We start from the raw sequence: 25,205 nt of genomic DNA on the forward strand, positions 1-25,205 counted from the left end.
GGCAGAGCACCCCAGGAAGGGCAGGGGGCTCCTGGGGGCCACCGCGGTCCCCAGGGATGGGGATGGGAGGTGGGAAGGTTGAGGGGTCCCCAAAAAGGTTGAAAGGGGAAGGGAGGAGTGGGGAGGAATGGGGGGGGATCCCCAAAAACGATGCCAGGGGGAGAGGGGTGGTTGGGGGGGTGATACCCAAAAAGGATGCTGGGGGAAGGAGCAGCAGGGTGATTTGGGGGGGAAGGAGGGGACCCCCAAAAAATCGATGCCGGGGAAGGGAGGAGCAGGGTGAAGGAGCAGCAGGGTGATTTTTTTTTTTGGGAGGGGGGACCCCCCAAAAAAAAAAAACGATACCGGAGGAGGGAGGAGCGGGACGGATTGGGCGGGACGGGGCGGGACGGGGCGCTGGGGACGGCCCCCCCCGGGGCTCCGCTCTCCTTCTCCCGGCCCCGCTCCGGGGCGGGGCGCGCCCGGCACCGGCACCGGCACCGGCACCGGCACCGGCACCGGCCCCGCCGCGCCGCCCCCGCATGAAGGTGCGCGGGGCCGGGACCGGCACCGGCACCGGCACCGGGGGCGCAAACGGGGAGGCGGCGGCGCGGCGGGGGGCGGCGGCGCTGGGGCCCCGGTGCCGGTTGGAAGCGGGGAGAAGCGGGCTGGAGAGGGGGCCCGGAGGTCCCCCACCGCCCTCCGGTGGGCTCGGGGGGGACGGGAAGAAGCTGCCGGTGCTGCTGAGGAAGATGCACTTGTTCCGGAGCTCCAGCTACGAGATCCGGCTGGAGGGAGAAGGGGGAAGCTTGCCCCGCATCCAGGGAATCCGCTGGGTGAGTGGGGACGCGGGGACGCGGGGACAGACGTGGGGACAGCAGGGGAATGGGGACGGACACGGGGACACGGGGACAGCAGGGGCGTGGGGACAGCAGGGGCGTGGGGATGGACATGGGGACATGGGGACAGACATGGGGATAGCAGAGGCATGGGGACAGCAGGGACATGGGGGTAGCAGGAACCTGGGGACAGACATGGGGACATGGGGGTAGCAGGGATGTGGGGACAGCAGGGACATGGGGACAGGGGGACATGAAGACAGACATGGGGACAGTGGGGGCATGAGGACAGACGTGGGGACATGGGGATAGTGGGGACGTGGGGACAGCGAGGGCATGGGGACAGCAGGGACGTGGATACAGATATGGGGACAGTAGGGACATGGGGACAGCAGGGACAACAGTCACCGACCCCACCTGCAGGAGCCCCCAGCACCCCTCAGCATCCCTCCCTGCGCCCGGAGGGCTGGGGGCTACGAGGTGGAGCTGAGCGGGACCCCCACCCTTATCGCAGCCCCCAGCCCCTCTTTATAGGGCAGCCCCCCCAGGTGGGCTGGCAGCGAGCCGTGACCTGCACCCCGCTCCGGTTTGCAGCCTGCGGGGCCAGGCGTGCGGCGAGCACCCTTGGGTGGCCGCCAGCCCCGGCCCCTTCTCCGGGGCGCAGCTGGCAGCGGGGGCACGAAACGAGCCCGGGGCCGTCGTGCTCCAGCGCTCGGCACCTGGGCAGAGCACCCCGACCTGCAGCCAGCGAGCAGGAAACACCTTCCCCGTGCCCGTGGCACGCAGGGTTCAACACGTTCCCTCCCCGCTGGCGGCTCAGCCCATTTCTCCAGGCGGAACCGGTCGCTTGGCAGCGGGACGGTGCCCGGCGCCACGGCCTCCAACCCCCCAGCCCGCTGCTGGCCCCCTTTGCCAGCCCCTGGGGTCCCCTCTGCCGGCCCCCCGCTGTCCCCTGGGTGCTGGAGGTGGCCGCAGGCACCCGATGTCCCAGCCGAGCCCCGTGGCCGCCCGCCTTCCCCTTCCCACGCTGCCTGAGCCGGCACAAACATTCTTAAGGAATAAGGAGAAATCGCTTTGCGTGCTTTTGTGCCATCTGCAAGCTCTTTCACAAGCAGAATTCCCTTTTCTCTCTCTTTTTTTTCCCCCCTCCCCTTCGTTCTGATGTTTTTCTCCCCAGAACGTGCAGGGACTGACTCCCTTTGGGGTGTTTTTATTTAAAGAGCAGAGGGCTCAGGACAGCAGCAGGTCGCGGCGCCGCTGTTTTCAAGTGCTGGGCTACCAAAAATCTGGCAAAATCTGACAGCGCGGTGGCACGTGCAGCATGGCAGGAGCATCCCCTCCTGCGTGGCTCCCCCCTGATGGGCATTTGAGGGGATTCTTTTGGGGAGGGGGACAGAGGGGGTGTTTTCCCCTGTTCTTGCAGGGCTGAGGCTGCTCGGGTGGGGAGAGGCGGGTGGTTGGGAGCCGTCTGGCTGTGCCTAGGTGACGCAGTGTCCCTTGTCCCCACGGCCGCAAGCTCCTGGAAGCTCCTCGTCATGTGTGGCTCTGTCCCGTCCCTCTTGGGGACCCTCTTGCCTGTCCCCACAGCCACCAGCTCTCCTCCAGCTCTGCTCTTTGCCACGAGCCTCCAGCATCCCCAAACAGCTGCACCCATCCCGCAGCACAAGCGCCGTCGTCACCGCGTCCCTGGAGAGGTCCCCTTGGAGACCCCTCCCCGGCGAGGGTCCCGGGGGGGGGGATGGAGGGAAGCCAACCCCTTGGCTGGCTGCCGTGCCTTTGGAGCCTGCGGATGGGCGAGGACTTTCTCCGGAGCCGTAAAGCCTGAAATAGCTCCTGTTGTTTTTCCTCGGGATCCCAAACAAAGCGGAGCGCGAGCGCGGAACGGTCGCTGCCGGCCTTGGCCGCTCGCCCGCGGCTGCCGGATTTCTGGAGACCGGCAGGATCTCAGCGCCCCCGTGTCCCGTAAGCAGGAAGATGGAAACAGGCAACTCCTTCGGAAGCCCTTTGGAGACGGCGGCCGCGATGCTGCGACGACCTGGGGGGGGGACATCCTGTGGGGCCAGCCCTGGGAACTCACCCAGCTCCCGTGCGCGGGGAGCGGGCGCGCTTGGGAAGGCGTTTTGGGGGGATTTTGCCCGCGTTTTCCGGAGCTGGTTTTGCAACGAGCAGGGAGAAACCTCCCCGCGCAGCCGTCCTTGGGTTTTTCTCGGTCTCCTTCGCCGTCCTTGCTTCGAGGAGGACCGTGGCACGTCCTGGCTCTCGGCCCCAAGGACAGACCCACGTCACGAAGCCCGTCCCGTGCGGGGCCGGCGCGGGTGGCATCGCCCTGCGGGTCCCTCGGGAGGCAGCTCCACGTTTCTCAGCCCGGGCTCCTGTTTGCAAACATTTGCTCTCCGATTGCCGGAGCGTTTCCTGCTCCGCGGGGCGTCACGGGACTCGGGAAAGTTTGCAGAGTGAGTAAGCGGCGGCGCCCCGGCTTTGGTGACAGCGGCCAGGCTGGGAGCGTCCCCGGGGACCTGCCACTTGGTTTCCATCTGTCCCCCGACTCCCAAATTACTCCTGAGCCTCTTGCAAGCTGCTGCCTGAGGGCTCGAGCTCCAGAGGAAGAAGAGGAGGAGGAAGAAGCCCTGAGGGTTTGGGAAGGGCTGAGGCAGGCAGAGCACCCGGCCGTGCGCCCACCTCCATCACCTGCCTGCACCCAGAGGTGCCGGGGCCGTTTGGTTTCCCCTCAGCTCCCTGCTGGGTGTTTTTTTCCCCTCAAATTCCCTCGCAGAGGAGGATTCTGCAGCTCATCACCCTTGAATTCCTTCACTGGGGTTTCCATCGGGGCCGTCCCTCTTGCTGGGGTTGCCCACACCACCGCCACCAGCCCGGAGCCAGCGGATTTGAGGAGGATCTGGCCCAGAAGACGCCAAATCGCCAAAATTACATTCTGAGCACCCACCAGCCCCGAGTGCTTCAGGACCCTTCTCAAAGCAACCAGAAGCAACCCGGGGGGGATCCCACAAAGCCTCCCCCTGGGGACCAGCCCCCTCAGCACCCGAGGTGGATGCTCCCTGCTGCGTTTTGGGGTTATTGCTCCAAGGGCAGCGGCTGCCTCCGTGGAAAACAGGTCTGACTGGGCTGGGATGCGCTGGGGACGGATTCAGCACATGTCTCGGAGAGGACAGGTTGTTTGTTCAGGGCCGTGGCCATGTGGGAGGTGAAACATCCCTCGAGGTTTAACCGGAGCTGTTGGCGCAGCGCGGTTTTCGGAGCGGACGAGGACGGTGCGAGCAGCTGGAGGTGTTTCCATCTCATCCAGCAGCCCCGTTGGGTGCCCGGAGTGGATTTTTTTTTTTTTTTTTTTTTTGGCAACGCCACGCTTTCGTGATGCCTGGCAGGGTCTGTGGCTTTGGATCGCCGCACGCACCCTGCTAGCGGAGGCAGCTCCCAGCAGTTCCCGACGGTGCCGTGATGGATTGCTCCAGGAAGGAGTCCCCGAGCCCAGCAGGGCGATGCTATTTCGGGACTGGCCTTGGTGAACGGCGGAGACGTTAGAGGAGCTGGTTTAGAAAGCAGCACTGGGTCAGCCCATCGCGTGTCAAGCCGGTGTCAGTTAAACAAAGCAAGAACTCAGCGGGTGACCGGGGTTTCCGTCCCTAAAAGATGCATTTGTACCAAGCAAGGGTTTGGAGAAGGAGGGAGAGGCTCAGCGCAGAGGTTCGAGAGCTGCAAAGAGCAGGGAGGAGCTCCCGGGGATGACTTTGGGGCTCAGCTTCACAAGCACTGGGGAGAGGATTTATCTTCTGCCCCCTCCCAGCGACTCACAGCTCAGCCCTCCTGAGCTGGAAGCGGTGCCTTTGCACGGGACAGATATTTTTGGCCTCCCTTTAACCCACCCAGCCCCTTTCTGCAGCAAATTCGGCACCCCCTGTGCCCTGCAGCAGGGAGTACCCCCGGTTTGTGCCCCCCTGCCCACCCCATTTCATTCACGCCTGCTCCTTCGACTTGCAAGAGACCCTCGTTGGCTTCAGAGGTCCTCCAGGACGAGGCTTTTTGGGGCATTTCACGGCCTTTATTTCGTTTCTCTTTGAGGCTAAGGGAGCGCTGAAGGGCCGAGGGAGAAGGGTGTGCTGTGGCCTGGTGCCGTGGCACACCAAGGGTTCCTATTTTCTTCCCTTCCTGCCAACACCCATCCCACTATTTGCATTTTTTACAGCTACGGGGGCCTGGGCTCCCGCTGCACTCAAGGAGTAACGATCAGCCCGGAGCCTCTGACCACGAAAAAGGGGAATTTGGGCTTGTTTCCTTCCGATACCCCATCCTCACCTATGTCTGGGCTGAATTTCTGCTTCCCTGCTGGGAACGCAAAAACTCATCCCCAGGAGGCTCCATCCCCTCGTGCACCTGAAGGTTATTGCTGAATGCGACCTCACCGTGTCGGCACGAGCCTGGTGCTCGGGAGCTTCCAGGATCCCCCCTAAAATCCTTTGGGGAAAAACAAAACAAAGCAAAAAACTTCAATTTTGCCACCTGCAGCCCTCCATCTGGCCGCTGAGCTCCTGCAGTTGCGGGACCACCACGTCCCGGTGCTGTTCCTGTTTAGTTTCCAGGATTTATTGCGTGAGCTTTTCTGGCTGTGCCTCGATCCGGGACCAGTCCCTGATGTGTTACCTGCAGAAAGGGGTTTGGGCGGGCTCAAGGACATGGCCAAAACTCATCATCATCGCTCTCTGCCATCCTCGTCCTGCTGGCAGCGGGTCTGCTCCTCCAGCTCTTTCCTCTGGAGTTTGTGATCTTTTTTCCCCCTCCTCGTTTGGAGCCGGCTTCAAAGCTGGAGGAAAAAACTTGGGGCCTTCCCTCTCCCTGCCTCGGGGCCGCTCCGGCTTCCCGTGGGTCTTTCTGATGTCCTCCCCAAGTGACGTTTGCTCCGTGGCTCCAGTAAGGCTCCTTTGATCCTTGTTTGTGAGGGTTTTAATTTTAACTTCCTTCTTTTATCTCCCGGCTCGCTTGTTTGAATGCACTTTCTGTCCTGGAGTTAAACATCACCGCCGGGGGGGCGTTTCGTAGGGTCAGGTCCCCCGGTGTGCAAGGCTCCCCAGCCACCAACCCCCTTTTTTTTTTTTGGTTTTCCAGACCCCGCTTTTGGACACTGAATCCTCGCTGGAGTATGGACACAGCCTTACCCAGGTGGGTGCACAGGGGATGCCCCCAAGGGCACGAGTTTGGTGCTTGGGGAAGGGGCGAGGGGGGCAGAAACATCTCCAAGGCTGCGGTGGGTAGGGGGCCGTGGTGGGATGGGCAATCCCTTGGGCTCCTGGGTTCCTGGGGCTGGGGATGGAGGTCCTGGGGTGCTGGGATGGGGTCAAGGCATGGCGCCCTGGCACCAAATTGGGGACGTTGAGCAGGAAGCCTGCTGGCGTGGAGGTGTCCGTCACTGCCCGTGCCCTCCTGGCCGCACCACAAACCATATAACCTCATTTCTCCCCCCCAGGCATCCTCGGAGAGGATCTGGCGAGCCGGGAAGCTCCTCTTCACCCACCTCACCAGCACCTGCCCAGGTCTCATCCGGGACCACAAGCATCACCTGCGGCACCACAGGTGGGACGGCGAGCATCCGCGCCGCGCGTGGGGCCACCGCGGGCTGCCAAGGACCCTCCGAGGAGGGCTTGGCCGTGCTCCTGGGCGCTGCAACCCCCTTTTGGGGGCATTTCTCAACGCTTCTCCCCCTTGCAGGCAGTGCTGCTCGGGGAAGGAGCTGGTGGACTGGCTGCTGAACGCGGGGCTGGGCGTCCAGACGCGGAGCCAGGCTGTCGGGGTGGGCCAAGTGCTGGTGGACGGAGGGGTCCTGACGCACGGTGAGCACCACCGGGGGTCCTCTGGGCCTTTGGGTGCTGGGTGCACCGGGTCGCCCGGCTCCCGTGGTCTCCCTTGGGTGCTTGCGGTGCCACGCACGCCCAAGCTGATGTGCGTTTCCACCCCACAGTCAAGCAGGAGTGGCATTTCCAGGACAAGGACACGCAGTTTTATCGCTTCGCCGAGCTGGAGCTGAGCCCCGAGCCCGGCGCGGGGCTGCGGGACGCGGAGGAGCTGCTGGAGGCCGTGGCTTTCCTGGCCCAGCTGGGTCCCGACGCGCTGCTCACCATGGCCCTGCGCAAGCCGTGAGTGCCTGGGGGCTCCCAGGGGGTCGGGGGGGGGGCTCGTTGGGACCCTGCTCCACGCAGCTCTGGAGATGCCAAAGGTTGGGGTGCGCCGAGCGTCCCTTCCCCAGCTGCCAGGTCGAGGACTTGAGGGGGTGCCACCGGCTTGTGCCCGGAGCAAAGTGGCACCCGAGGAGGTGGCAGGGAGGGGTACAGGGCCCTGGGGTGCTCACGGTGGCCGCTCACCCACCTTTCTCCTGCCAGGCCGGCCCAGCGCACGGAGGACGAGCTGGAGCTGATATTTGAGGAGCTGCTCCACATTAAAGCCGTGGCTCACCTCTCCAACTCGGTGGGTGCCCCCCACACCTTCCTCCACCCCCTCCCAAATCCTCCTGCACCCTCCTCCTCCTCTCCTGGCCCTCTCCAGCCGTGCCTGGGGCCCCCTGCCACCCCGCCACCCCATCCCGAGCGTGTCCCCTCCTCGCTTGGCCCTAAGGGTGGGCGCCTCTTGCCGCAGGTGAAGCGGGAGCTGGCGGCCGTGCTGATGTTCGAGTCACACCAGCGAGCTGGCACCGTGCGTGAGTACCGAGTAGCTCAGATGTCCCCAAGGACAGGATGTCCCCGAGGACAGGGTCCCCAGGCGGGGTGGACGTTGCCCTCGGTGCGGAGGCTCCAGCTGGATTTTCTTGGACCGGGGACGGTGGGGACGGGTGGGATGGGGGTGATGAGGGACGCCGGGGGTCTCCCCAGAGAAAACCCATCGTTTTTTTCCCCGCAGTGTTCAGCCAAGGAGACAAAGGCACCTCGTGGTACATCGTCTGGAAGGGCTCGGTGAACGTGGTCACCCACGGCAAGGTGGGTGCGTCCCTGCGCGGCCACCTTGTCCCCGATACCACCGGGTGCCGAGGCGTGGGGCTCTCCAGACACCCTGCATCCCCCACCCGGAGCAGGGGACCGGGGTTTTCACCCCATCCCTGTCCCCCTGCAGGGTTTGGTGGCCACCCTGCACGAAGGGGATGATTTTGGGCAGCTGGCACTGGTGAATGATGCACCCCGGGCGGCCAGCATCATCCTGCGGGAGGACAACTGCCACTTCTTGCGGGTGGACAAGCAGGACTTCAACCACATCCTCAAGGTGGGCAGGGGGATTGGGGGGTTCCCGTGCTGGGCACGGCACCAGCACCCCATCCTGGGCACCCTCCCGGCGCTGTGGGATGCGCAGAGCCATGGGGTTTGTAGGGTAGGGCAGTTCTCCGCGTGCCGACGTGATTTTTGGGGCGCTCCCCAAAATTTGGTGCTTTTCCACGGCCACCTTCCCCCTCTAGGACGTGGAGGCCAACACCATGCGCCTGAAGGAGCACGGGAAGGTGGTGCTGGTGCTGCAGAAAAACCCGCAGGGAGGCAGCAGCCAGCCGGCCGCGGCGCGGAGCAGCAGGTGACAGCCTCCCGTCCCCGTCCCTCCTTCCCGGGGCTGCCACCCCACATCTCCTGCCCCTCGGCCACCTCCCCGGCCGTGGCCGGGCTCCTCAGCCCCATTCCAGGGGCAGGATGGGGAGGGCACGCCGTGCTCGCCGTCCCTTCCCTGATGCGCCCCATCCTCTGCCCCCAGGTACCTGGTGATGGCCGGGACGCCGGAGAAGATCCTCGAGCATCTGCTGGAGTTCATGAGGCTCGACGCCACGCTCTACGACCCCGTGGGTAGGTGGGGGACCCGGCACGGGGGTCCCGGCAAGGGGTCCCCTGCTTCCCGTGTTGTCACCACTCCAGGAGTTGAACCAAAAAAGCCACTTTTCGCACCACAAAATCCCTCACCCGGGCTGGGAGAGAGGAGCAGCTCCGGAGCCTCTCCTCCCTCCTCGCCCAACGCCCTGCGCCTCCCTTCGGAGAGCAGCAGAAGAGGGCGAGCCGGGAGCTGGGAGCCAGGAGATGTCCCCAGCGGGCAAAAAATGCGAGCTGCTGAGCTGGCGCCAGCCGAGGCCGCTTGGAGTCGAATCTCCCCCGAGCGCGGAGCTTTCCCCTTCTTTTCAAAGTTAAAAAAAAATTTGCTCAACCCTTTCCCGGGCATTTAGGAGTAAAAAGTGACCGGCAAGGAGCACGCTTGCTGTGGGTCGGGGGGGTCGCCGACCCACTGGGGGTGTCACGAAGGGTGGTGGGGGCTGTCCTGCTCTCTTCCAGACACCCTCCTGGGGGATTTCCTGCTCACCTACACCGTCTTCATGCCGACCTCGCAGCTCTGCAGAGCCTTGCTGCACCAATATCCTTCTGTGGCTGGACTGGGGGGGGGGGTCCACAGCGTGCACCCCCTCGCTGGGGACCGGCGGGCTCAGCTTGGCCCCTGCCACCCCACTGGGACACCAGGGCTTGGCTGCGGGAACCCCAAACCCCGCAGGCACATCCCCGTTCCCATCCCATCCTGGCGGGTGAGGGGGTCCCCTCGCTGCCCCGCCCGCTCCCCCTGCCCCACGCCAGTCCAAACCAGTGCCCTTAACTGGTCCCAGTTTCCGCGCGGAGCCGCTGGAGGGCTCGGAGCAGGAGAAGGCCACCTACTCCCTGCACAAACGCCGCAAGATCCTGCGCTTGGTGAGCCAGTGGGTGCTGCTCTACGGCCGCCTGCTGCAGGGCGACCGCAGCACCACGGCTCTGCTGCAGGTACCGGGGGGCTGGGGGGGCGTCCCCGGGAGGGGTCCGGCCACCGCCACGCGGCGCTGACCCCCCCTTTGCCTCCCCCAGAACCTCGCCGACTTGGCGAGCCGGGATCCCCGTTTGGGAGGGATGGTGCAGGAGCAGGAACGCAGGCGGACCCGAGTGTGAGTTTTTTCCCCCCGGGGGGGGGTCGTGGAGAGCAGCAGCGCCCAGCCGGACCCCCGGTGCCACCCCGGTGTCCTTGTCCCCACGGGGGTCCCCGGGGGGGTGGCGTTTCACCTGCTCTGGCGGGGTTTAACACCTCTCTCCGTGCAGGTTGGAGAACGGGGACGGCAGCGTTTCTCCCCAGCCCAAGGTAAGAGGGGAATGGCAGTTTGGGGGGGAGCTGGGACCCCCCCCAAGGAGAGGGGTGGCTTTGGGGACAGCATCGTGCCCGCTCTCTCCCACCTCGGGCACAGGCTCGGAGCTCCGTGAGCTGGCTGGCGAGCCAGGACGAGGCGGCTTTGAGCAGCAGCTGTGCCTTACGAGCCCAGGATAAAGGTAGGGGGGGCTCCGGGGGGGGGGGGGGGGGTCACCCCCTTTCCTCCGGCCACCCTGCTGAAGAATGAACGCCCGCAGTGCCCTACGAGATCTACAGACCCGACCACTCGTGCCTCGTCACGGTGCTGCCCATCAACGCCTCGGTGCGGGACGTCCTGCGCTCCCTCGCCCCCCGGCTCGGCCGGGACCGGGAGCACCTCCTGGTGAAGGTGAATTCGGCTGGAGGTGAGCATCCGTGTGTCCCCCCCCCCCCACCCTCCCGGGGGGCACCCTGGGGTCCCTCTCCCGTGATGAAGGGAGCTGTAGGATCACCGCCCTGCCTCCCGCAGATAAAGTGGGGCTGCAGCTGGACGCCGTGGGGGTGTTCACCTCGCTGGGGCTCAACGAGCGGCTCTTCGCCGTGAGCGTGGAGGAGCTGGGAGGCTTGGTGAGCACCGGGGGCAGTGCTGGGGGGGGGGCAGCACGGGGCTGGGAGCTGCTGGAGGGGGACAGCGGCGTGGTTCGGGTGCCCTGGGGGGTGGGAAGCGGGCTGGGCATTGCTTGGCCCCATGGAGCGAGTCTGCTCCCGCTCGCTCCCGGTCCCTCTGGGGGTCCTGGGGGTGATGGGGGGGTCCAGGAGCCAAGATAGAGGTGGGGGGGGGTGAGTGGGATGAGCAAGAGGTGATGGAGAGGGAGCCATGAGCAGTATAGGGTCATCCATGAGCCACGCTGAGCTCTATAGGGTCATCCATGACCCATGCTGAGCTATATAGGGTCATCCGTGAACCGTGTTGAGCTATATAGGGTCATCCAAGAGCCATGCAGAGCTATATAGGGTCATCCATGAGCCATGCTGAGCTATATAGGGTCATCCAAGAGCCATGCTGAGCTATATAGGGTTGTCCAAGAGCCATGCTGAGCAATATAGGGTCGTCCATGAGTCATGCTGAGCTATATAGGGTTGTCCATGACTCATACTGAGCTACATAGGGTCATCCATGAGCCATGCCAAGCTATATAGGGTCATCCACAAGCCATGCTGAGCAATATAGGGTCATCCATGAACCGTGCTGAGCTATATAGGGTCGTCCATGGGTTATGCTGAGCTATATAGGGTCATCCAAGAGCCATGCAGAGCTATATAGGGTCGCCCATGAGCCATGCTGGAGGTGGTGGATAGGGTTCAGAGAGCTGAGCGAAGGGCGATGGGGGAACCCAAGGCAGCAGAGGAAGAGGAGCAGTGAGGCAGGCTGGAGGCGATGAAGGGGGTGCACGAGGCAAGCCAGAGGTGCCGCAGGGGGGTCCCGAGCCTACCTCGAAGCGATGGAGGAGGCTCGGTGAGCCCGGCCACAGGCAAGGGGCACGGCTCCAACCCCAGCCCCTCGCCCTTCCCCGGCGTGCAGACCCCCCACCCCGAGCAGCTGGGCCCCCACGTCGGCTCCTCCGAGACCTTGGACCTCATCAGCTCCAAGGACCTGGCGAGCCACCTGACGGATTACGACTGGAACCTCTTCAAGAGCATCCACCAGGTACGGGGCAAGCGCCCGGACCGGGACGAGCTGGAAGGGGAAACCTCCCCCGAGACCCCCCCCTTTGGCCACCCCCTCGGCCACCCTCAGGCACCCCGCCGGCCCCGCAGGTGGAGATGATCCACTACATCGTGGGGCCGCAGCAGTTTCACGAGGTGACCACGGCCAACCTGGAGCGCGTCATGCGGCGCTTCAACGAGCTGCAGTACTGGGTGGCCACCGAGCTCTGCCTCTGCCCCGAGGTGGGCAGGAGAGCCCAGCTCCTCCGCAAGTTCATCAAGCTGGCTGCGCAGTGAGTGTCCCCATCCCCGTCCCCGTCCCCATCAGGACCGGCTGGGGGTCTCCTAGCTGAGCCCAGCCCTGCCCGCAGCCTCAAGGAGCAGAAGAACCTCAATTCCTTCTTCGCGGTGATGTTTGGGGTCAGCAACACGGCCGTCAGCCGCCTCGCCAAGACCTGGGAGGTAACGGGTCCCCCCCCCCCCCGGGACAGAGCAGGGTCCCCTGGGCTAGAAAAGGGATTGGGGTGGCCGGGCTGCTGGGCTCCGAGCTGACCCCAAAAGGTTTGGGGGTGTAGGGGGGCAGGATGTGCCCGTGCATCCATGGTTGGATCCCAAATCCCGCGCACCGCGGTGGGAACGGGCTCCAAGTTACCCTGGAGCAAGCTTGGAGCCCGGAGAGGGGCATTGGGATGGGGGGCTTGGAGGTGCCCGGAGATTTAAGGGAGGGGGTTCAGGTGTAGTGGGGGGGATGCATGGGGCCATCCTGACCCCCCCCTTCTCTGCACAGAGGCTGCCCCACAAGATCCGAAAGCTGCACGCAGCGCTGGAGAGGATGCTGGTGAGCGCGGGCACTTTGTGCGGAGCTGGGGAGGGGGCACGGGGTTGGGGCAGGGGGCAGAGCCGGGGGGGCATTCCCTTCTCCCAAATTTGGGGCCGTGCCGAGCACCAGGGCACCAGAGCCCCCTCCCCTGGAGACCCCCACCCCGCTGAGCTCCCGCTCTGTCCCCAGGACCCGTCGTGGAACCACCGGGTCTATCGCCTGGCCGTCGCCAAGCTGAGCCCCCCCATCATCCCCTTCGTCCCCCTCCTCCTCAAAGGTGGGTGTCGCAGCTCTGGGGGCCCTTTGCAGGCACCCAGCCCTCCCCAGGGAGCAGGAAACCAAGCTGGGGGCTCGCTCTGATCCCCAAATCCCCCCCCCTTGGTGCAGACATGACCTTCATCCACGAGGGCAATCGCACGCTGGCCGAGAACCTCATCAACTTTGAGAAGATGGTGAGTGCCGGGGGGGTCCGGGGGGGTCCCTCCTTGCTGTCCCCTTGGGGAGGCAGACCCAGAGCATCCACACGGCACCACAAACCCCCCCCCTCTCCTCCGGGGGGCCAGGACCCCCTTGCTGATGGGGTGGGGGTCACGGGGCGGCTATTGCTCAAGCCACGGGGGGGGTGGGGGGGGCTGTGTTTTCCCAGCCGGGGAGCAAAACGGTGCCGGGTGGCAGCAGGTGACCTTTGTGCATTGCCCGCAGCACATGATGGCCAAGACGGTGCGTGTCCTGCAGCGCTGCCGGGGCCAGGCACACGGTGAGTGCCCCCCAGGGTGTGGGGTGAGGAGAAGGAGCCCGGGAGGGGGTTGAGGTCCCCCCCCCGGGGCCGTAGCTGAGCTCCTGCTCTCCCTCCGCACCCAGCTCCGCTGTCCCCGCTGCGGAGCCGCTCCCCGCACCGCCCGGAGGACCCCAAGGCCGTCAGGATGAGCACGTGTACGTTGGGTGTTGGGAGACCCCCGCCCCGTGGGGCTACGTGGGCGCCCACCGTCCTTCCCTGGGGGGCACCCTGAGGGCAGCAGCTTGGCTGCAGGGGGAGAAAATTGGGCTGGGGGTGGCGGAGCCTTGGGGCGCGCAGGGGTGGAGGGCGAGCTCCTGCTCCCTGCCATCCCCAGCTGGGCATTGCTTCGCCCCGTGGAGCAGGTCTGCTCCTGCTCCTACAGCTCCTGGGGGTGATGGGGGGGTCCATGGGATGGGATGGGGGTGATGGGGGGGGATTTTGGTGTGCTGGGTGAGAGGAAAGGGAGGGGGAACCCGTGTGCCGCGCTGGAGGTGGTGGAGGAGGTTCAAGGAGCTGAGCTGAAGGTGATGGAGGGGATCAGGGAGAATAGCTGGGAAAAAATGGAGGGGATTTCGGTGAGCTGGGCAATAAGGGGTGGAGGGGGAGCCACGAACCAAGCGGGAGGTGATGGGGCAGGACCCCTGAGTCCGGCCACCGGGGGTGCACGAGCCGAGCGGGGGGCGATGGAGGGGGCTGAGGGAGCCCGGCTCTGAGCCCAGCTCTCCACCGCAGGCTCGGAGCAGTCCCTGAGCGTGCGGAGCCCCGTCTCCACCTGGGCCTACCTGCAGCACCTGAAAGCCATCGACAGCCAGAAGGAGCTGCTGCGGCTCTCCCGAGACCTGGAGTCCTGACGGGGAGGAAGGGGGAACGGAGCAGGGACGCAGCGGGGACGCGGCAGCGTGCGCACACGCGTGTGTGTGTGCCGGATGGGGGGCAGCCCTCAGCTCTGCTCCCCACGGCTCAGGGCGCACGGGGACACCCTGGAGCTGGCCAAGAGCCTCTGCTCGGCCGTGCCCTGGACCCCAAAACCCCGGTGCTGGCAGAGCACAGCAGCCGGGAGCCCACGGAGGGGGGCTGCGGGCAGGCGAGGCCATGGACAGCGGGGTGGGGAGCCCCCACGCAGCGAGCAATAGAGGTATTTTTGTATGCACGGCTGCAGCCACCTTTCTTCGCCACGCAGCAGCCCGGGTTCACCCCTTGCAGGAGCTGGGGTGGGGGGAAGGAGCCCCGGCTGCCCCACACCGATGCTGCTCGCCCCGGGGGTGCTGGGCTGGAGGGTGCCCATTGCTCCTCGTGGCTCTGGGTTGTGCCGCCCCAGAGGGGGCCACCCCGATCCTGTACCCTGCTGGTCCCCTGGGAGGTGTCACGGCCCCAGGACCAGTTTTGGGATGCTGCACAGCCCCAGAAGCTGAGCCTGGGCCGAGCACAGCTGCCTGCGTGCCTCAGTTTCCGCACTCAAGCAGGGCACAAGCAGCCACGCGTGGCAGCAGCCTCCTTGGCACAAGAGGCAGCCGATGCGCAGAGTCAGCGCGGGATGACGTGAAAACATCCCAGAAAACAAAACTGCTGTCAGCGAGGACAAGTCAACGGGGTCACCAGCCCAGGGTGGAGGGGGAGGAAATGACTGAGGGGTGAGGAGGAAGCCAAACCTGGCCCTTATTACACCAAACGCTGCTCACCTGTGCCAGATGATGCATCCCGGCGGGGTTAAGGCTGTTGCAAGGTACAGGGTGTGTTGCGGGCAGCTGCTGAGTGGTTTGCTGCTCAGAAATCCCCTCCTCTGGGCTGGAGGGGGCAGTTGGTGGGGGTGATGCCCTTAATTTGGGGTGGGGGCGATGCTCCCTGCGTGGGGAGGTCCTGTCCTGGATCTGCTGGCAGTGAGGGCGCAGGGGTGGGCAGGGGAGGTGCAGCAGCAAGGGGGGTTTTGTTTGTGGAGCAGGAAAATGCTGGGCCCTGGGGTTTAGGCTCCGGGTGAGGCTCCCTGAGAAGTCCCCGGTGCCATATGGGAAGCAAAGGAGGCAGAAAGCAGCAGCCGAGGCGCACCCTGAGGTGCACACCAATGGGTGCTGCCGGTCCCATCGCTCTCCTGGAAGGGCGATGCTTGCGGGCACCCCACCAGCCCCCAGAAGGAAGGGGATTGGGATATTTTCCTGCTGGGGCTCGGAGCAGAGCCCCATAAGCAGCTGTGGTGCTGAGCTGTGCTGGGGGCTGTGCAAAAAGTCGTTATCCCTGCAATTAACGGGGGGTAGAAGGGTGCCAAGGGGGCAGGAGGGGATTTAGCACCAGGTGCCAGGGTGGGACCGAGTTGTGGCACTGATCCATGGGGATGTGGGGGCTGTGGGCAGGGAGTCCCCTCCCCAGAAGCTTTCCCTTTGCTCCTCCATCACTGCCCAGGGGGAGAAACTCGGGCGCGAGGAGTGGAGCAACGCAGGGAGCTGGATTTACCAGCCCTCCTCCCATTCCGGGCAGCCTGTAATTAGGACGTGCGCCTAACGAGCTTTGCCAAAGTCGGGGCGCAGCCTGCCCGCGAGCTCCTCGGTGGCACCGGGCTCCTCCCTCGGCTCCCGGGGCCCCACATATAGCAGGGAGCGCCGAGCAGCACCCACATTTCCAGCTGGCTTCTCCGGGGTGCTCCCCAGCACCCTGCTCAGCTCCCGCAGGAGGATGAAGCCCTGGATGCTCCTCGTCGGGGTGGGGATGGCCTTGGGCTGCGTGGCCGGCCGTGAGTAGCAGGGCCCGGCTTGGGGAGGGGGCTGGGGGCTTGCTGAGGGTCGGATCCAGCAGAGGTTTGTAGGGGAATGGGTGGAGGGTGGTGGTCGAGGGGTTCCTCCGGCTCTGGGGGCTCAGCTGGAGAGGAGGGGGCTTCATCCTTCTCTTTGCTGCATTGTGACCCCCCCTTGGTTGCTCCCCTCTGCATTCTGCTGGGCTTTCTTCACCCAAATCCACCATCCTCTGCATCCTGGGGGAGGATTGGAGGCAATATTTCCCCGCTACCTTACCCGCAATCCTCCTGGCCGATGCTGGAGGGGAACCCGTCGGCTGCAGGGAGAGCACGGCACGAGCTGGGGTGCCTTGCCCATCACAAGCACTGCCCAAAAAAGCCACCAAAGCTCCGCTGTGCTCCCGGACAGCCCAACACATCCACACAGCCCATCCCACAGCCCTGGGGCTGGGCACGGGCCGGTCAGGGCGGCTATACTGGCACAACCCCAGTGTCCGGGCTGGAAGCGCACTGGGATTTACTGGGGATCCCAGCACCGAGTTGCTTCTCGCCCTGGTTTCATCCTGAGCCAGGTCCCGGCTTTCGGTCGGTGAGCAAAGCCTTGAGGGTGCCGAGTGAGAGCTGTGATCTGCCCGCACAGCCCCAAAAGTGCTGGCAGCTCCCAGCTCATGAGCTGGGATCCTGTGGGGCAGGTCGGGTGGCTCCGGGAAGTGGATTTGGCGGCGTTTGGTCATCCCATCCGTCACGCCGAGATCGTCATCGCGGGTGCTGGCTGGCGTGTGGCAGGGCCTCTGGCTGGAGAAGGGCACGTGGTTCGTGTGGGACAAGGGATTTAGGAGATGGGGCAGAGCAGCAAGCCCGGGACGGGGTTCCTGGGGCATCAGGGATGGAGCACGAGGCAGGTGGAGCTCAGCCAAGGCTGTTTGGAGATGGGCTCGGGTGGGCGAGCAGGAAAAAACCTCTGGTTTTGGCACGATGATGCACCGAGGAGCAGCTTCTGGGCATCGGCTTTGGGGCTCTTTGTTTTGAGCATCCTGCACGTGGCCGGGTGTTGTGCTGGCCGTGTTCTCACATAAAATGCGAGCTGTAATCCCTTCTCAAGAAGGGAGTTTCACCACTTCTCTGACGTGGCCAGCAGGCTGTATCTGGCCTGGAGGTGAGCGGAGAGGAATTTTGCAAGGCAGGTGCAGAAGAGGAGCTGCTGCTGCAATCCTTGCTGCTTTTGCAATCCAGCTGGTGGGCTGCCCTGACACTTTGATGTATTCTTGTCTTGCTTAACGCCAGCACCGAAACCGTCCTTGCTTGGAAGCATCACCGGGGTGTGCTGGAGCTGGGGAGCAGCCGGCGGGGCAGGGCGAGGGACCTGGGACGAGATGAAGGGGGTTGCAGCCGAAGGGGAGCTTTGCTCTTCTCCGAGATCCTTCCTCAAGGCCCTGAGAGAAGGTGGAGGGATCCTGAAGGCAGACAAAGTCCCTGGATGAGGCCCTGAGCAGCCCTCTCTAACTGGACCCCAAATTTCTCTCTGGAGTGATGTGGAGAGGCGGCGGGGCCCCAGCCCCTGCCCAGGGGAGCGAGGAGCTGGGGAGCATCTCTGGCTGCTCGTGGTGCACCTCTGCGGTGTAACAACCACCCCGATCCTCATCCAGGCAGGACGGTGGCTGGAGGTTTTGCCCAATTACCCCCAAAATGTTTCCCCACGCCTCGGGGAGCGGAGCTGCTCGGGAAATAGCCCGCGTTCTCCCCATCAAAACCTGCTGGCAGAAATGAAGTCGCGTTTGCTCCCGTCCAAAAGCTGCGTTCAGGCAGGGACTGGCCTGGCTGGAGAGCTGAAAATGAGATATTTGACGGTGATTTTTGTCTGGCTCGGTGCTTCCCAGAGAATATCCGTGGGCTGGGCGAGCCCCGTCTCACCGGGGGCCATTCCGAGGGTTTGGTTGCCAAACCCACATCTGGCCTCCACTTGCCTCATCTGGCAAGTGAAGCTTTCTGCTGGGGAAGGGCCGAACACCAGGGGCTGGTCCAGGGGGCGATGGCTCGGAGGAGAGGGCAGGAGGATGGTCCTGGGTCCCCCCACCCAGATCCCATCACCAGCAGTGTTTGGGCACGGCTGGCCACGTCCTCCTGCTCCAGCTGCCCTCCTCCAGCCCTGTGAGCTCTCCCACCAGCTTTTCTCTCCCCAAAATCTCCTGCAGCTCCTCTAATTTGACCACCAGGAGTGCCAGGCTGCCCTGCAGCTGCTCGGCTCCGTTTAGGTTTGAACCTCTCCGCGAGGCGAGCAGCTTCTTGCAGTCAGCCCCGTGCCCTGCGCTGGGAGAAGCCTTGGCTTGTTGCTGCTGTTTTTCGTGGTAGAAACCGATGCTGAACTCGCTCCTCCGAGGGATCTGCAGAGCTCCCAGGCTCGGCTGAGTCACTGCACGTCCTGGTACTGGGTTTTGCTGCGACACGCTCGGGCAGCACGCGCCCCGTGACCGTCTTGGTGCTGGTTGGTGTGTGGGCAGCTCCTTTTGTGCCTTGCGCAATCCCTCCCGCTGGAAAACGAGCCTGGATGTGTCATTCAGCCCGACTTAGCCCAAATGCTGCTTTTGGGATGGAGAGGGGTGCTGTGCTGCGTGATGGGGGTTGCAGCTGCTGTGCCCACCGGGGATCCAGACCTGGCTGTCCTGCTGCATGGATGGGTGACACCAGGGTGCACGAGCGATGCTTGTCCCCAAAATCATCAGGTGGTCCTTCCCTTTACAGCCCTTTCCAGTTGTCCCTGCAAAAATGGGACTAAAACAGCACCGAGGGTGAATTTCCTCAAGGAGCATCCCATGAAATCAAGCAGGATTGCCCTTGCAGCAAGACCAGCCAACAGGGGCTGCTGGGGCAAAGAGGTTCTTCCTCCCAGCTCATCACCTGTAGGGCCACGTTTCTGCTGTCCCCAAAACCGACAAATAGTGGGGGGGAAAACGGAAAAGAGCAGAGCAAGCAAAGTGGCTGCAGAGAGGAGCCACCCAGGGTGACCTCGGAGGTCAGGCTGCACACTGCCGGCTCAGGATCTGCCCCGTGGGCACGTTTCGCTTGCTGGAACCGAAGGCAGGCCACCCAGAGGTGTTGCTCGCCGTGTTTATGCTGCTGCCTGATTGCAGGTTTGCAAGGGAAAGCAACACCCTCTCCTCCAGGGATCGCTTTGCAGGCTGGCTCGTCCGGGGCATGGCCTCTTGGCACATCCCTTGGGGTGCCGGCACCAAGGGGGTGTCGGGGAAGTCGTGCCCAGGCTGCCCCGTTCATCAGGAGCATCGTCAAGCAGTGGGCAGAGAAAAAGTCACCTTCCCCAAGCACGATGCCTCCTGGTTGTCCCTTAATTAAAACCAAACCTCTGGTCCCACCCCGGTCCCCTACAGCCCGATTTGCTTGGCAGCAGGCGGCCCTTGCCCCTCGGAGAGGTGGCATTTGTGCTATTCAGAGCACGGCTTGAGTCGCCGCGTTATTTTTAGCTTCGCCACAACGCGTAATAAAGCACGGGCTGCCCGACGTATTCATCACATAAATAGTTCGGCGGGGAGGCCCCAGTTTGCCCGGCGTGGCGGAAGGACTGGTGGACGGGTAGAAAATGAAGGCGTCTGGAATGTGGCACTCCTCCGCGCTGGGGACGGCTGGGCCTGGGGCACTGCCTCGAAGCCTGGTGTTAACGGGGTGAATCAGAGCAGGCAATTAGTGGTGGGGAGCCAAAAAGGCGCTTCCCCGTGCCAAGCGACCTGCCAGGGACCCCGGCGTGGCACGTGGCTGCGGCCGAAGGGGAGTGACCCGTGGAGATGCGTCCTGGGGACTCAGCCGGTCCAAACGCCACCCCAAAATGTTGGGAAAGGAAAGATCCTGGACAGCTTCACGGCGGGAGCTTGGTCCTTTTGGCTCCCCCAGGATGGGAGCAGGGAGGGAATGCGCTGAGCTACGGGCGTTGGGGTGCTGCAGCATCCCCACAGTCCAGGGAATGAGGAATTGGCCCAGCTCTGGAGCGGCTGGGGCTCCTTTCCTCGCTCCTTTCCTTGCTCCTGGACACCCTCAGCACCGGTGTCCCCATGCTGTCCCCTGCCACCAGCCAGGACCCAGAGCCACGCGGCAGCTTGGGCAGAAGGCAGAGATGCTCCCGGATTTAGGGATGGATGATGCAGGGCTCCTGGAGCACCCCGCAGACCACGCTGTTGTTTCTCTCCCCCAAAGAGCTGTACACGGCCCCCGACTCCTGCAAGGGGCGCTGCGAGGAGCCCTACAGCAAGGAGGACGAGTGCCACTGCGACGCCGAGTGCGAGAGCCACCACAACTGCTGCGAGGACTACTACGAGCACTGCCGACCGGGTGAGCACTGCTGCCTGAGGAGGGGGCTCCCTGGGGCTGCTGGAGCCCGGCGGTGGGGTGCCAAGGGCTGGTTCCGTGCGGGCACCCACCTGTGCCGCTGTGCGCTTGTGCGCGTGGTCCTGGGCAGCCCCAGCCTGCATCTCCAGCACCCTGAGCCCTTTTTCTTGTTTTTGTGCAGGTGGGGAATGGGGTGAGGAAGCAGCACGCAGGCATGCTGGCGGTGAGTGGCTCTGGGTCCCCTCTGTGTGCCTCTGGGCTGCTTGCTCCCAGGGCCGACAGCGTGGGGCGGCGCGGTTTTGGCACCTTTGAGGTGCTGCCACCGTTTGTGCAAAGCCTCTGCGTGCTGGTGCTGAGCCTGGGGGTCGAGGACTGATGTCCCCCTCTCACTTAATGAAGGCTCTTGCCCCAAAAATGTGGGGTTGGTGCCAGCTGGGACCCCCCTGCGCCCTGCGGTCACCCCGCGCCTCTCCCCGCAGAGGGTTTCTCCAGCAGCCGCGATGCCATCAGCGACCAGGAGCTCCTGCAGGTCTCCGAGCAGCTCTACGGGGCCGATCACAACAAAGCCCGGCCCCAGGACATCACCATCAACCCGCAGTACCGGGCTGCCCCCGACGAGACGGATGACCAGGAGGATCGCTCCCCCCGGCCGTGAGTGCGCCCCGGCACTGCCACCAGCGCCCTCACCACGTGCCAAGGGACCTGGCCGTCTGGAGAGGGGTCCAAAAGGGTCTCCAAAGGGTTCCTCTCCCCCCCTCCCCAGGCTCTACGCGTTCGTGAACGAGAAGCTCTTCTCCAAACCCACCTACGCCAGCTTCATCAGGCTGCTGGACAACTACCAGCGGGCGACGGGCCGGGAGGAGGAGGTGACGGCGGAGGAGCTGAGGGAGCAGGACACCTTCCTCCGGGAGGTGATGAAGACCGAGCTGATGAAGAAACTCTTCGCTTTCCTCCATCAGAAAAGTGAGTGTGGAGCTTGGGAGGAGCGGGGTCGCCGCGTGTCGATCCCCCGGCTCCTATTTCCCCTCCTCCCTCCCTGTTCTGCTTTGCCCGCAGACCGCTACGGCTCCGAGCAGGAGTTCCTCGAGGATTTGAAGGAGATGTGGTTCGGCCTCTACTCCCGAGGCAACGGCGAGAAGGACTCCAGCGGCTTCGAGCACGTCTTCTCGGGTAGAGCCGGCGCGTCCCGGTGGGATGGGGCAGGGTTTGGGCAGCGGGGGGGGGGGTGCCCGGCTCACCCCAGGGTCTGGTTTGTGCCTAGGGGAGATTAAAAAAGGGCAAGTGAGCGGGTTTCACAACTGGATCCGCTTCTACCTGCTGGAAAAGCAGGGACTCGTCAACTACTACAGCCACAACTACAACGGGCCGGTGAGTGCTGCCACCATGGGAGGGTTTGGGCTGACCTCGCTCCATCATCTGCACCCCGAGGGGGGCAAACGGGGACCCCCCCGGTGGATGGGGTAGAGGTGCTCACCCCTCTGCCCCCCTACGTGGACTTTGGGGTGGAAGCAGGGTGGGGAGATCTGGAGAAAGTGGTTGCAAAGGGCAAAAGAAGCTCCCAGACAGGAGCAGGAGTGAGGCTGGGAGCCTCCTGGAGAGGCCACACGAGGGTTTTGCTTGGCTTCCGAGGGTCTCAGCCCCCGATCCCCCTTCCCCTGCCCTGCAGTGGGACTCCTACCCCGACGTGCTGGGGCTGCAGTTCAGCTGGGACGGCTTTTACAAGGAGGTGGGCTCCGCGTTCATCGGCTGCAGCCCCGAGTTCGAGTTCGGCGTCTACACCTTGTGCTTCATCGCCCGTCCTGGGAGGGCGTAAGTACGGCGCCGTGTCCGTCTGTCCGTCCGTCTGTCCTCCTGCCACCGAGCCCTCCTGCTCCCCACGGAGCAGCCGAGTCAGCCCCTGGGCACTCAGCACGGTTTTTGGGGGCGTTACGGGTGGGATTGGGGTGGGATGGGGGACGTGGGGACACCGGGAGAGCTTTGGGGAGGGAGGAGAGGTGAGCGTGGGGCGCAGGGGTGGGATCGGGATGGGGACATGGGGACACCGGGAGAGCTTTTGGGATGGGGTAAAGGTGAGTGTGGGGGTCAGGGGTGGGATTGGGATGGGATGGGGGACGTGGGGACACCGGGAGATCTTTCGGGACGAAGGAGAGGTGAGCGTGGGGCTCAGGGTTGGGATGTGGGGACACCGGGAGAGCTTTGGGGAGGGGGGAGAAGTGAACCTGGGGCTCAAGAGTGGCACGTGTGTCCCCTGTGTGTCCCCACAGATGCCACCTGAGCCTGGGTGGCCACAGCATCAGCATCCAGACCTACACCTGGACCAAGTCCACCTACGGCCCTGGCAAGAAATACATCGCCACCGCCTACGTGATCTCGCCCTGAGGCTGCCCCCATCCCGGCTGGGAGGAACGGGGCGGCCGCAGCCCCACTGCTCCGGGGCCCTGGGCTGCCCCTCGCCACGGATCCCCCGTGTGGGGCAGGATTTGTCCCCCCGTGAGAGATGGGGAGCCCCGGGACCGACGTGGGGCAGGACGGAGGTGGCTGTGGCCCGCGTGGAGGCAGCGAGGGGAGGGAGGCAGCAGCCCCAGTACCTCCCAGTGATGCATCGCCCGGTCGTGGCAAGAGAGCAGGGGGCAGAGAGGGACCCGCAGTGGAAAGAGGAGGCCCCCCCGAGCGGAATAAATACTGACCCTGGAAGGAAATGCGGTCACCTCCTCGGTGTTGGAGACCCTGCTGTGCCCCGAGGGATGTGCCGTGGGCAGCAGCAGCTCTGCCAGCCCCCCCCCCATGCCCCAGCCCCATGGATAGGGTGGGTGTTGGGACCCCTGGGTGCTGCCAGGTGCTCCCCAAATCGCCTTTCCCCTGGGGCCACCCCATCCTCCCCATCCCCTGCTCTTATTTTACCCCATCAGCGCGTGTATAAATGCGTGTGCAAACGGATAAAGAGTGCGGGGCTGCTCCCTTCCATCGGGGACCCCAAGAAGACCCCCCCATGGTCCTTGGGCAGCTGCTGACGGGTCCTGCCCCGAGGAATTACCCCACTTGGGGACCCACGGGGCTGCTGTGCGCCCACGGCTGCGTCCCTGGGGACCGTCACAGGGGAATCGGGGTCTGCAGAAGGTGCACCCTCCTCCCGGAGCCCAGCTGTGCTCTCCGGGGGGGCTCTCCCCAGTGGCCCCCATTCCCAGCACAGAACTGGGGCTGCTCCAGGCTCCTGGGGGCTCTCTGAGCACGGGCACCCCAACATCTCCTGCGCTCGGGGGCACAAATCCCAGACCCTGTGGGCAGCTCAACCAAAGGAGATGGCATCCGTGGAGCTCTGTTCCCCACCTCCCCACGTTGTCCCACCACCCTTGGGGGGGGCTGACAAAGACCCCTACCACCCCCTTGCTGCTTGAGCCCCCTGAGCTGCCCAGACCCCATCCTTTTCCCCACACGTGCACCCTCTCCTCCTCCCCTTGGCGATTCGGGTGCCGTGGGCAGGGCGGCCACCCTCTCGGGGGTGTTGGCTCGCGTGTCATTTTATCCGTGCCCCCCCCCCGGCTGCTTTCCTGCACCCCCTGGGCTTGCAGCAGCGCCGGTGGGTGCCTGGGGAGGGGATGCTGAGGAGCGCTGAGATTTGAGCTGCCCGACAGATGGCCGGCTGCCACCGCGGCTGGGGAAGGGGTGGGCGTCCCCGCGCCATCTGCCAGGGGTCACGGGTGACCCCCAAACCCCGCCGCAGGGGAAAGGAGGGGTGTGAGAGGAGGTTGGGGGGGTCGGGGGGGGGGGCATGCCAGAGCTTGATTTACAGAAATGCGTTTGGGATGGGTGCGGGTGGGCTCCTCACTCTTGGATCCCCCCCCTCACCAACCCCAGCACCGCTCCCCGGGGACGCACGCAGCAGCCCGGGGGCTCGGGGAGGTGCCGTGCTGGTGGGGTGGGTGGCAAGGGGCAGATTGTGTGGGGCAGGGCACGGGGGGGGGGGGGCAGCGATGCCCCCGGTACCCTCGTGCTCGCTGGAGCTCGTCCTGAAGCTTTTTGGTGGTTTTTTGGGGGGGGATGATCGCTGCGGGGCTGCCCTGGCACAGGACCCAGCTCCTCCTCCTGGTTCTGCTCCCCCCCCCAGCCCCATCCTCCACGCGTGCCCACCCGCTGGCCTCGCCACCCCACGCAGCAGCCTCCGGGCTGCCCAATTCCCCTTCCCTCTCCATCCCAGGATCTCTTCTTCCCTCTCCATCCAGAAGGGTCCCAGGCGGCACGGAGAGCTCAGGTCCCCCGCGGTCGCTGGGCACCCCGGGGCTGCCCTCCCTGCACCCGTTTTTGGGGTGAACGGAGGCGAAACCCCGCAGGGACGGGTCACCCACCTTGTGCCTTTGTGGGGGTGGTGGGTGCAGGGCTGGGAGACGCTCGGGTGGTGCTGAGGAGCTGCTTCCAGAAGGATTTGGGATCCCCGGGTTGCTGCAGGCAGGAGGGGAGCGAGGAGGAACGAGGTGGGCACACGCCCGGCCGGCTGCGGGTCTCGAGCCGTGAGCTGGGAAGGCTCCAGGGAAGAGCTGGGAGGGCTGAGTGGACCCCAAAAACCCCCAGCAGGTTGGTGTGGGCACGATCCTGCCCTTCTGCACCCACAGGACCAGCAGGATGCGGCCGAGGACCCAGCAGACCCCTTGGGGACCAAAAGGGGTCCCCCAAGTCCACCCCACTGGGCACCTTGCGCTGCAGGAGGGGACGGCGGTGTCACCCCCAATTTGAGGACCCCCAGTCCCTCCTTAGTGCCACCACCACATCCCCTCTCATCCTCCTGCCCCTTCTGCCCTGGGGGGGGGGCACAGGGGGACCCTCCAGCTTCCCCCCCCGAGCGTTGGGAAACCGAACAAAACGAGCGGGGAAGAAAGGGAAGGGGCAGGAGAGGGGTGGAGAGGAGGGGCAGGTGTCAGCAAGCTGCCT

At 64.8% G+C, this 25,205-nt stretch overlaps 2 protein-coding genes across 4 annotated transcripts; both read left to right on the forward strand.

The window, feature by feature from the left end:
• Positions 1–448: 448 nt before the first annotated feature.
• Positions 449–14,378, forward strand: RAPGEF3 (Rap guanine nucleotide exchange factor 3). Of its 3 annotated transcripts, none has more exons than XM_084303694.1 (27): positions 449–815; positions 5,937–5,990; positions 6,295–6,401; positions 6,537–6,658; positions 6,787–6,961; positions 7,205–7,289; positions 7,458–7,518; positions 7,719–7,795; positions 7,929–8,075; positions 8,266–8,375; positions 8,550–8,638; positions 9,116–9,194; positions 9,439–9,589; positions 9,671–9,747; positions 9,899–9,938; positions 10,042–10,123; positions 10,202–10,348; positions 10,453–10,550; positions 11,506–11,631; positions 11,742–11,923; positions 12,002–12,092; positions 12,418–12,468; positions 12,640–12,727; positions 12,838–12,902; positions 13,153–13,207; positions 13,312–13,383; positions 13,961–14,378. In XM_084303694.1, exons 1-27 carry the CDS (start codon positions 522–524, stop codon positions 14,077–14,079), a joined length of 2,844 nt encoding a protein of 947 aa, XP_084159820.1. In that variant the 5' UTR covers positions 449–521; the 3' UTR covers positions 14,080–14,378. The 3 variants fall into 3 exon arrangements, with proteins under 3 accessions (XP_084159820.1, XP_084159819.1, XP_084159821.1); XM_084303693.1 differs by having other exon boundaries at positions 9,899–9,937; positions 10,035–10,123; XM_084303695.1 differs by having other exon boundaries at positions 9,899–9,937; positions 10,035–10,123; positions 11,778–11,923.
• Positions 14,379–15,892: 1,514 nt separating this feature from the next.
• Positions 15,893–22,661, forward strand: ENDOU (endonuclease, poly(U) specific; the record flags this gene model as incomplete). Its single annotated transcript, XM_084303510.1, has 9 exons — positions 15,893–15,950; positions 20,151–20,285; positions 20,464–20,505; positions 20,762–20,933; positions 21,046–21,245; positions 21,339–21,452; positions 21,544–21,650; positions 21,949–22,091; positions 22,547–22,661. The coding sequence occupies 9 exons, from the start codon at positions 15,893–15,895 to the stop codon at positions 22,659–22,661; spliced, it is 1,086 nt and encodes a 361-aa protein (XP_084159636.1).
• Positions 22,662–25,205: the final 2,544 nt, after the last annotated feature.

The sequence above is a fragment of the Netta rufina genome (assembly GCF_964035555.1).
Source record: "Netta rufina genome assembly, chromosome: 30".
Classification (NCBI taxonomy): Eukaryota; Metazoa; Chordata; class Aves; order Anseriformes; family Anatidae; genus Netta; species Netta rufina.

Coding starts and splice junctions, on each gene's coding strand:
- RAPGEF3 (XM_084303693.1), top strand. CDS start 522: ATGAAGGTGCGCGGGGCCGGGACCGGCACCGGCACCGGCACCGGGGGC. Junction 12,093..12,417: donor GCCTCGCCAAGACCTGGGAG/GTAACGGGTCCC, acceptor TTCTCTGCACAG/AGGCTGCCCCACAAGATCCG. Junction 12,469..12,639: donor CAGCGCTGGAGAGGATGCTG/GTGAGCGCGGGC, acceptor CTCTGTCCCCAG/GACCCGTCGTGGAACCACCG.